Source organism: Oculina patagonica, unplaced genomic scaffold (genome assembly GCF_052425735.1).
Source record: "Oculina patagonica isolate OP01 unplaced genomic scaffold, crgOcupat unplaced458, whole genome shotgun sequence".
NCBI lineage: Eukaryota > Metazoa > Cnidaria > Anthozoa > Scleractinia > Oculinidae > Oculina > Oculina patagonica.
In genome coordinates, this window is record NW_027558317.1 from 1 (window position 1) to 11635 (window position 11635).

Here is an 11635-nt window from a genome sequence, read left to right on the forward strand (position 1 = left end):
TGGTCAACACACGTCGCTCCGTTTAAACACGGATTACTGGAACATTCGTTGATATCTGCACGAAAATACTTATGTGAGTTATTCTGGAAGGCCTTCTCAAATCCCTGCTTGCAATCGTGTTTTTACCCTATAACAACTTTATGGATTAACAAAGAACATGTAGCATTCTAATCAATGGCTGCGGTCACATCTAGACTGCTAACTATAGTTATGACGGCGTTAACTATAGTTAGCTATTTCGGTAATGTGACCGCTTCTCTGTTCGCCTTAACTATAGTTAGAAAATTTACGCCTCGCTGATCCAAAACAATACAGACTAACTATAGTTATACCCAAGCAAGGTTCATGGGTTAGTCTTAAGTTTACAAACGAAAATTAAAGCCAATCAGAATGCGACAATTCTTTTCGCACGTGCGAGATGAACATAAATATGCAAAACAAAGCGTCAAGGGAAGGAAAACAAGAAAAACAACATGCCAAGAAATTACATATCATCAATGTTAGCAAAAATAAAGCTTGAATTCTTCCGTTTCTAGCATCCTTACTTCATTTTATTTTCTTCAACGCCGAAATGCCGTGCAAAAATAGAAAAAATAGAGGAACAACTGGACACAAATAAACAACAAGGGCTGTCATGAACTAATTTAAATACCAAATTATTCACAACCTAATCAGAACTAACTATAGTTAACTGCATTGGTGTGACCGCAAAGACGACAGAAAGCACTAACTATAGTTAGGTATGACGTCGTGTAACTTGAGACTAACTAAAGTTAAACTTTAGTTACGTCGTAGATGTGACCGCAGCCAATAGCTTCTGGTTCTCGTTTCCCACGCGGCTACTTTTGTACATTTCAACCAAATTCCACTTTGCTTGGTAAAGTTTGAGGGAGACTGGTTACGAAACTGGGCGTACCTCCTAGTTTTCTAACCAGTCTCCCCTTACTAACTATGGTGGGCATAGAAGACCTGGGAACAAGACAGGGACAATTCATAGAATGGTTACGTCGACAACAAGATGGTGTACGTAGTGGCTGTTGTGTTCTTCTAAACCTACAAAATAGCGCATCTAATGTGCGCGGCGTACTGTCGTGAATTGTCCAATTTGCAATTAAAATTACCTATCAGCAAATATATTATTATTTCATGCTAATGGGTATTGCAGTCATGTTTGCAATGTTAAATGAGTAATCAAAAAGAGAGAACTTTCTAGTGTCACAGTGGACTCCAGCAAATTCAGCCAGACAGTTACAAACATATGCGTTAACCTGGTCAAAACACGTCGCTCCGTTAAAACATGGATCACTGGCACATTCGTTTATATCTGCGTGAAATTAAAGCATTAAAAAATTGATATGCGTTAAAAGTCGTTTAGTCTGCACCGTTTTAAGATATGGGTTGATTTTAGGTCAGAGCGCAGGTATTGAGACATGTAGTCTGCAGCTTTTGTGTTGTATTATCTTTTTTGTATCCTTTCTTAGAATGTAGATGCATGTTGCTAGAACTTGCCGAGTCTTCTTCGCAAAACTCTCAAATGAAGTCCAGAGTTAAAGTGGATGACAACGGTTTTCAGCATTTTTCAGCTCGTATACTTTGATGGGTCAGTATTACAAATCTTTATCTGTTGCTGCTACAATGATTGTATCAAAAAAAATGCCCAATCATTGATAAACAAATTGTTGTTATTTTCTCAGTGTTGGCATCACTGGTTTACCATAACAGCAGTATGACTTGTTAAAAACACACTTACTTAAAGCTTTAAGTGCGTATAACGTATTCAAAAAAACTGAAAGGAGCTCTTTGACCCCCATTTATTATCATTGAGAAATAAACATCATGTTCAGATAGGCGTTTTTGCAAAGTTTAAAAAGTTCCTGAAAGCGGTTTCAGAGCCACCTTATTTTTTTAAAACATTACGAATACTTTAAAGGGACTGTGTCACGGCTGAGTTAAGATTAGTTTATTAAGTTTTGCCAAATACTCGCTATGAAACGTAATGCTTGCAAAGAAATTACATCTTTGGACCGAAATGACATAGCTTCATTGCATCCAAATGTATCTCCTGAGCGTAATAATTAAAAGTAACAAGCAACGAGATTAACTTTGAAAACTGTTCAGCCCAACAATATTTCGAAACCCCATATCGCAATCCGTTTCAATCTTCCTCAATTTTGCCCTCCGTACCTTCGTTTGTATTTGAAATGTTCCTTCGCTGTTTCAAAGAGTTATTTTCATATTTCACCGAAATTTATTGTCATTTCCTATGCCTAAATTTGGCTTAAATCCGTGACACAGTCCCTTTAATTTAAGCGGTTAAAATAAGATATCAACCAATCTTCACCACTACGTCATTACAAATGAATTTCAGTTTATTTCCGATAAGTCCAGGAGCTCCTGACAAGACCAATAATATGCGAGCGAAAATGTTTACATGAAACTTACATCTGAATTAAAAGAAAACCAGCGAGCGACAAAAGTATTTTAGAAACCAGCACATAAAAAAGTCCTCGGATCATTCCAGTGACAAATAAATTATTTTGAATCCGGCGGTAACTTGAAAACTGCAAGAAAATAACTTGAAAGAAAAATATTGAAACAAACAAACAACCCTGAGCTTTCCAGCAGCGAAAATAACTGTGAACCGAACGGCAAATCGAAATAACTTTGATCCCATCACGAATAAAAACTCTGAAAGAACTACCGAGTAAAATAATTTCAATCGGCAGCATCATAACTAGACCTGGTGAAAATAGTTTTAATTCCAGCGGCAGAATGAATAACTTCGAAACCAACAACAAAGAATCCTTAACTCACGAGAAAAACTGAAAAATAAAATAAATAAATGCCAAGCCATAAGCTCAGCGACGTTAATTCGCAAGCCGCTTTAATTTCAACAAACTGGCGGGATTACAGTCATATTTTTGTCAATTTTGGTGAAATTTGTAAGAATTTTAATTTTAATCTCAAAACACTCTTAAAACTATAGTTGTACTTTCCTCATGGATTAAAGAACGAGGTATATTCATGTGTCAGTTTATGTTTTACTCACTGCGTAGTGTAAAATGTGAGTGTTTTGACTGAAGTGCAATTGTTTTGGCTCATGGATTAAAGAACGAGGTATATTCATGTGTCAGTTTATGTTTTACTCACTGCGTAGTGTAAAATGTGAGTGTTTTGACTGAAGTGCAATTGTTTCGGCTCATGGATTAAAGAACGAGGTATATTCATGTGTCAGTTTATGTTTTACTCACTGCGTACCGCGTAGCCAGCACATAACATGTGTTAAACGCAATTGTTTCGGCTCATGGATTAAAGAACGAGGTATATTCTTGTGTCAATTTATGTTTTACTCACTGCGTACCGCGTACCGCGTAGCCAGCCCATATGATTGCTTGGCCATTTTGAATTCATTTGTTCGTTTAATTAATTTAATTTTTATTAAAATTAATTATTTTCTGCGTACCGCGTAGCGGCTACGTGGAATTTAGTTTAAGTGGCGGGGTATTCTGCAGTTAAGCCGGTCGTTCGTAGCGTGTTGTCGTCTTCATTATGTCTAAGGGAAGCCGTGTTGGGTCCAAATCGGCTGTTGTAAGAAGGAGTAAGAGAAAAAAGCGTTCAGGTTTTCTTGGAACACCCAAATGGAGGAAAGACGAGGAGAGAAAACGGCCGAAATCGGCAACTGAAATCACCTTTGTTGCTGATTGTGATGTCGGAAGCGACAGTGATTGTTCAGATAAACCCCTTCCTGTAAAGTCTTCATCAAAACGAAAAATATAGGACATTGAATCGTCCTCCTCCGGACATAGGAAGTCTAGAAGATTTAATTCAAAGAGTTCATGCATTCAGCGGAAATTGAATTGTTCAGGTTAGCAATTAAAACCATTAGGGGATGTTTTAGCTGCTCACAGTTTCAGTCGGTTGAATTATTATTGTTTGAGTTGGAAAGTTTTAGACTAGATTTTATTGCTAAAATATTTCTATTGAGATAAAAATAAGATAAAGAGAGGCATAAGTATTGTCCCTCAAATTCATGGTGCTCTTACAAAAGGACTGGGAAACCAATTGTAAACAAGGGCCTCCATCTTGATCCTGTCTTTGTAGAACACTTGAAGCATGTGTACCACTGCTTATCAGATGAAAAGCTTTTGAAGAGGTGTCTGCCAGGACACACTCAAAACCCAAATGAATGTATCAATTCCTTGGTTTGGATACGATGCCCTAAGCATAAGTGGTTTGGAAGAAAGCGCGTAGAAATGGTAGCAATCTCTGCAACATTGCATTTCTGCTCTGGTATAAAAGCCAAGCACAGGGTCATGGAACTTTCTGGAATGGGGAGTACAAACTATGTATGCCAGCCAGAAAAGAGACATTCAAAGAGTGAAGAAAGCTGAAAAAAGATCATCAGAGCTATTCAAAAGAAAAAGACGAGCTACAAAGAAGGTCTCTGTGAGGATCGAGGAAGCTCGTATTCAAGGGGAAGGGACCACATATGGGGCTGGCGCCTTCTAATGCAGCAAATGGACATGTGAATGACTCACATATCACAGTTTTGTTTGTATTTACTTCTTAAGACAGCATCTTATCAGAAACTACAGTGCTTCTAATGATGTTGATGAAAAAACTTTTTACTTTGACATTGGACACTTTTAACTTCAATTTCTCAAAACTAGTGTTTTTCGTGACTGGGGAACTGCCCCGGCTAATATTTGCAAGAGGTTTTGAGCTATTGACTTCATTTTTTCAGCAGATGTTCCTTGTATTTATATCTACAGGATGAGTGATTTAGTTTTTGGTCTACCTAAATTAATTATGAATGGTAAAAATTACACCTAAACTGTAAGTTTCCTAGTTACCATGGCAACATGATTGACATTTTATGAATTCCAAATCACTCATCCTACATTTAGACTATAGGTGGACATACTGGAATTGGTTGTTTTTCAATTAGTTTTAATGCATTCTCCTATGAAATTGGGGCAGCAGAGTACTGTGATGTGCAGTACTGTAAGTACTCCGTTAATTATTACCAGGAGAATGATTGACAGGTGGACAACTGATGCATTTTCAGAAACCTCAGGTTGTCATTGTTCTGGGCCAGTGCTCTTTATTTTGTTCTAGTGAATTATATTTGGTTGATCTGACATCGTATATTGTGCCCAAATTGTACGAAAATCTGACTGTAATCCCGCCTTAATATTGTTTGTTTTAACTTCTTGCTCTAATTTGCCAACTTTTGTTAGGTAGCCGAGTTTAAAGTCTTTAGTATTACTGAAAAATTGCAACCCTGTAATTTAAAACGGTCTTTTGAATTCCCATTAAGAAAAACTGAATAACGAAGGTTAACAAGCTCTACAAAATACACTGAAATCTACATCGTCTCTCGCTGAGCGATTCTTGCTGTGTGGCCATTCAATAGCCATTTCACATGCTGAGTTTAAAGGGGCTCGTCACGAGCATTTCGCATGGTCGAACCTGTCTTGAGAGTACGTGGTAATAAAATGCAACCTAACCCATGAACATCTAAAGGAAGATGTAACCTTAATTTGCAGATAGAAGTCAAGCAACAGCTATAAATATCGATTTTGTGAAGACGCGTGGGAACAACTTGTAAAGTAAAGCCTTAAGTTTTCGAATTGCAATCCATTTCCATCTGAGCCATCTGCAGCCACAGACGCTTGTTAACAGTTTTAGTGCTTTTTTATATGGTAATTTTCAATTAGAGTGGAGCATTATTTTTCCGTTTCCTGTGACGCAATTATAAATTTTGAGCTTTTCAAAAATTCTGCTAAAATTATTGGTTACTATCAGAAACCCATAAGGGTTGAAACGTGTAACGCGCGCGCGCAGCGTTTGAATATTCATTTTGCTAAGTACCATATTTGGAAACACGAAGAATTTGTACGCGAATGCTTTATACAGGAAATGATACACGCAACACAATTTTTGGTTTTGCGGTAAGTTGCTTGAATTTCGACCTAAACGCCGTAAATTTCTTACAGAAACTGAAGAAATACATTAAGTGTATCGAAGCGAAGTTTTCCAGACTACTCCAAGAAGATGAAACAGGAGAATTTAACCAAATTTGACTTTGTTCAACAAAGCTTGTTCAAAAACAAGATTACGCCATCGAGCGCGAGCTAGCGCGCGCTGTGAATTTAATCCAAATATGGTTGTCGTAATTTTCCAAATATGGTACTTAAAATAAACGAATGTGCAAACGCTTTGTACAATGCGAATCATAGGGAGTTACACGTTTCAACCCTTATGGGTTTTGTTACTATTCAATTATGACGTGTAAAGCGAAGTAGCCCCATGAACTATCTCACCTGTTTCACAAAGCCTTCCTGTGTAGCCGGGAACACAATCACAATGGTATTCATTTTCACCATAATTCGGAACACACTTTGCACCGTTTTGACATGGAAAGCTTGAGCATGGCGTCTGTACATGTGGAAAAAAGTTCAAGTTCTAAATACTTATTCTTTTCTTGAAAAAGAAATAAAACCAATTCCTGCATAACTAGCTTATTTTGCCCCTCGGCTTTCAACTTTCCTTAAACACTGCTCTTTGTTTTAATTCAAATAAACTATATATAATTAATTACCAAAGCAATTATGACTACTTATTTTGGATTTACTAGTCTGTAAAGACTGCAAGCAGACTTCTAACAAGTTTTGTTGGACGTCAAATAGAGTGTCCAAGCTTAACTTGAAACCAACAAACAAAGCACAACTCTCTCAATTTTTTCTTATTTGATAAAAAAAGAAAAAATACATTTAGAGTACATCAATGTATGGCCATTATATTATCGAATTGCAGCGGAAACACTCGAGGTTCTACACTTCGTTTTTTAGCTTGGCTTACCCATGACGTCTATTTCAAAGCAAGAAAAAATGTTTTTAACCATACTTTTAGTCATGATCACTGTTCATTTACACTTAAAGTCGGTTTAACACGACACGATTTGGCCCAGATTTGATAAGAAAATGAGCGCGCAGTTAAAGTCTGTTGCAGTGCCACAATTTTTAGAAATCGGGCCGATTTCCATCATCGGGTAATTCCGGCAATATGGCAAAGAAAATCGGACCGACGAGTCGCAGCGTGTAAACCGGGCTTTATCTGAAAAAAAAAATTGCAGTTTTTCGGGAAGCTATATCAAATTAACTTAAACCAAAGATCTGCAATCGGGAAGGCATTGCAACCTTTCTTTTTTTGTTAAAACATTACGATTCGAATGTGCTACACGTCATCTCCCAGCATACGACGTGTAACAACCGAAATGAGAGCTTTCTTTTGGTACTGCTTGATAAAGATTACTTATTTACAAAACTCAATGTGTTTTACCTTGATGCTGTAATGGTGGTATTCCTGTGAGCTGACAAGCTGGCCTGGGTTTGCAGAATACTTGTCTTCGTTTAACAACTCACATCGGTATTTTCCATCTGAACGAGGAGACGAGGCGACGTTAAACGAAGAACATGGCGGATTGTTAACACAGCTCAGAGCGCACTCACTGTAGTTGCTGACAAGAGTAGATGAACCAACTGATACTTGAAGACGATGAAACTTGTCAACTGCAAAGTTGCCGTACGATATTCGATTTCCCTGTACATGTACGTCTCGCTCTAAACCACGGCTGCCGTCAAGTTGACTTTGGTTTTCTTTTGGCGAGATTAAGAGAAGAAGAAAAAAGCCCAAAAAATCACGCATTAGTGTTTTAAGGAACTCCCGTTTAAGTTCCATTTTCCTCTGTTATGACAGTTCTAATCGATCCTAAAGACAACGAGATTTCAAAATATTTCTCCGAAAAGCAATCTAAAGCCTTCAACACAACCATATAGCACCTGCGCTCGGTTTGATATGGGAAAATATTTCATTCCTTGCTACCTAAATAATTTCAGGTTAAATTAAAATTATGCTTAATCCTTGAATGTGATTGGTTATTCAAAGGCTCTATTTGGGGACAAGTAGGGCGTTATAAGCCTCATGCCTGAGTAATTAGGACTTACGCGTCTTCACTCAGCGTGCGTGAAGTTTGCGACGTCGAGGATAAGGTTTAATGAAAGTTAAAGAATTAATTTCTCTAAAGAGTCCCGTTATTCTCTACATCTGTTCAGTGTGTCTGCTGGTTAAAGAACCCCCTCAAGCTGAATATGTAGAAAGCATTCAATTTCGAAACTTCACTAAAGTCCGTTCTGAAGAAAACACACAGTATTTTATCATTTTACATTGTTGTTTTTTAGGGAAAAATGTACGTGCAAGAGTAATAATGTACATGCAGAGCTATTGTTCTGCTAATTAAGCCGTTTGTTTGGAAACGTTCACGTTGTCGTTCAGCTGTCGCGGTTTGCTAAATTCCCTGTAACAATTAGACAACGAAACCGAGTAATTAATTGACTATCGCTCATAAAAAACCAGGGTGAGTAATAGAATGTGTTTTAGTAGACATTCTAAAGGCCAGGATTGCAGTCCAAAACCGCACTTCCGTGTAATAAAAGACTAGAAGACTCAGTAAGTTCTCTATGAATAGTCAACGAGGGACAGTCTTGTTGTAGTAATGATGATGATGATGATGATGATGATGATGATAATTTGTTAATGTGTCCGTTGCTTAGCATCATTGCAGACATCTTTGCGAGTGCAAATAAATGCGGATATTATCAATGGTGTGTAAAATAAAAAAAGTTGCTCGCAGTTTTGTTTGCAATTTAAACAATATTAAAAAGTTTAAGACAAAACAAAATTTATGCCAAGCATTATAATCAGTGTTTCTACATTTTGTAATATTGATATAGACGCTGTTTTGTTTAAAGGAGCTTTGTCACGGGGTTAGATGGATAGATAGACAACTTTATTTAGAGAGGGTAGCGCGTAACGGAAAAAATTCTGATAAACCTGTGGCCCTCTGTGGCCCTCTGTGGCCCTCTGTGGGGGTCTTGCAGATTTTTGGTCTAAACTGTTTTGAATTTAATAGTAGGCAACTAAACCCATAAAAATATCTTTGAACATCTAAAGGAAGATATATCCTTAATTTTCGGATAGAAATCAACCTACGGCTATAAATATCGATTTTTTGATGACGCGTTGAAACAACGTGAAAACGTTTGCCTGACATTTTCAAGTTGCAATCCGTTTACATCCATGCCATCCGCAGCCAAAGATGCTCGTTAACAGTTTCATTGCTGTAATATATCAAATTTTAATATAAATGGACCATTATTTTTAGGTTTTCTGCGACACAAATATAAATTATGGCTGTTCAAAAATCTGGTAAAATCCGTGACATAGTCCCTTTAAGGAGATCATGATGTCGGTGGAGCCTAACTGTATACAATTATCAGTACTTGAAGATGAGTGTAATTTGGGAACATCAGGAGTGAGCACTGCGTATTACTAATAGACCTTTTTGGGAGTTTTGCCCCATTACAGACCATCTGATGATACTCTTGAGAATTTTTGCTTTCAAATTTTCAAATAGTCGCGTGTATATGCATGAATAAATTTTATGTGGATAAAAGGAAAATTCTCTAGAGAACATCACGTGGTCTGTAATGGGAAAACAAACCGCCCAAGCGAAAAAGGTCTATTCCCAGTGAAATTCGTCAGTTCCTTTCGGGTCACGTGGAGAAGGCATTCTTAAAGCCGGCGTCGTTACTGAAACAAGGTCAAGGACTGCAAAAACGGCGAACTTGCAGGATTTATACACCTTATTTTAAAATGACAGAAAATACATTATTCTTTTGTCTTTATGAAAATTGGTCCTCGTGGCCGCGATCGTATCTGCAGAATTTAAAAGAATCGTTCCCTTAAAACGAGGCCATAAGGGTCAATTAACATGTAGACAAAAGAATAATGTTTTTTCGCCATTTTGGAATAAGGTATATTGCTTAAGGTGTATTGCTTACCTTACCTTGTTCATACAGTCGCTTCAGAGCTAACCTCGCTTTCTGGATTGGTTATTTTAAGTTTCTCTTTGATACAATTTCTCTTTTATTGCTTTTACAATTTTACAAAGTTTTAAAGTTCTCATTCAAAATGAATTTATGACACACCCAACACAACAAGATTTCACGTATTTATCTACTGGATCGATTACATCTCTTTGCTTTCAATCTAATAAACTCAAAATTATTGTAACATCACGTCTTTTTGTCAAATAACATATATAGCACGTTTACAACTTTATTATTCAACAAATTGCCAGTGTCCATATGTGGTCACGAAGTCCTTCTTATTTGTGACTAGATATCCTACAATACATAATGTTTTTTTCCCCACAAGTTTTATAACATGCACATTAATTATTTAAATGCGTCTTCCTCGTAAAGTATTGTGATATCAGCGGTTTAAGCTGGTGTTATGTTGACTATAGTTATAAATAAATGTAACGTGGAATTGCCAATTACTTGGCTCAGAAAGCCCGAAAATGACTTTTCATTTTACTCTAATAAGGGGTGCAGTGGCTACATTGATGGCTAAATAAATTATTACGTTGGGCTTCGGATCCGTATACATCCTGCTTCGATCCCTACTCGCATAATGCCGCAATCTGCCAAGAAGTATAAGTGGATCACAGGTTGATTGTTCGGGCACACTGAACAGTTACTGAGCAATTACGTCACACTGCTGACGTAATGGATGGGAACGTACTGATTAAAAACATATTAAATTAAGATAATGAAGATGGTCAAAAAGGGAGGGGGGATGATGGAACCCAATTAAGCTTTTCCTTCTTTTAACGCGTAGCGAAATCATTTTGAATTGAGTAGAAAGCCCTTAGCTTACTCTCCAAATGACATAAGTTTTGTAAGCTGTGACGTCATTTGACGACACATGACGTCATTAGAACCGCCACCTTAAGGACATATAATTTTGTGACAGAGAACGTTTGTTTCTTTGAATTTTAATCATAAAGAGCAATTATTATCTTGGATATGCCGCGCAATCTTGGATTTCACCATTTTCTTAGGAAGTCAGAAAATAACGAAAATTGACACAAAATCAAGCCAAAAAATGCTTATGGAATATAAAATTAAATAAATCGTACAATTTTGTTTTATAAAACTCGAAAAAAAAAAAAGTCAAATTCAAAATGGCGATTTTTGGCCAGACCTGCTTGTAATTATGACGTTGCCATTGCAACGTCAAAAAACATCCGACACATGATTAACATATCAAAATTTCCGAAAGAAATGAATGAACAGCTACTGAGAATTTCACCATTATGGAGTAAATCCTCTTTTTAAAATTTCAAAAATGCCTCAAGGGGTACCCCCTGTACGTCCGAGGGTTAAAAGACATTCGTTTTTGGTTGGGCAATCCTAAATTGCGACACACGGCCGACATATTAGATCTGTGTTGTTTGGAAATCGCATCCCAGTAAACAATGCCTAAGGCACGATACTTGGGAATAACATGGCAAAATAACTGTGCCACTTTTAGTGAAGGTTCATTTCTGAGCGGCAAGCCAAAAATTGAGAACGTCACTCTTCCCGTGCTAATTTACTGAACAGCAACTTAGATATTTGTACTAAAACCAGGAACACCGGAACACTGGAACACCCCAAAACAGCCAGGAACACTCTTCCAAAAGCTCACCCTAACCACCAAAAACTAACTAAACCACAAATTGCTG

At 37.2% G+C, this 11635-nt stretch overlaps 1 protein-coding gene and 1 pseudogene across 1 annotated transcript; one reads left to right on the forward strand and one right to left on the reverse strand.

The window, feature by feature from the left end:
- Positions 1 to 1139: 1139 nt before the first annotated feature.
- LOC144640766 (delta and Notch-like epidermal growth factor-related receptor) lies at positions 1140 to 8630 on the reverse strand. The gene is made up of 4 exons (XM_078499843.1): positions 8483 to 8630; positions 7345 to 7661; positions 6327 to 6441; positions 1140 to 1324 (listed from the first exon to the last, which is right to left on the reverse strand). The coding sequence occupies exons 1-4, from the start codon at positions 8628 to 8630 to the stop codon at positions 1140 to 1142; spliced, it is 765 nt and encodes a 254-aa protein (XP_078355969.1).
- On the forward strand, positions 3550 to 5190 carry LOC144640767 (uncharacterized; annotated as a pseudogene).
- Positions 8631 to 11635: the final 3005 nt, after the last annotated feature.

Bases quoted from the DNA above. Each gene is read 5' to 3' on its own strand.
- LOC144640766 (XM_078499843.1), bottom strand. From the start codon at position 8,630: ATGTCTGCAATGATGCTAAGCAACGGACACATTAACAAATTATCATCA. The intron at 6,442-7,344 runs GTAAAACACATT...CCACATGTACAG, and splicing joins ACCACCATTACAGCATCAAG to ACGCCATGCTCAAGCTTTCC. The intron at 1,325-6,326 runs GTGAGATAGTTC...AATTTCACGCAG, and splicing joins AGGAAGGCTTTGTGAAACAG to ATATAAACGAATGTGCCAGT.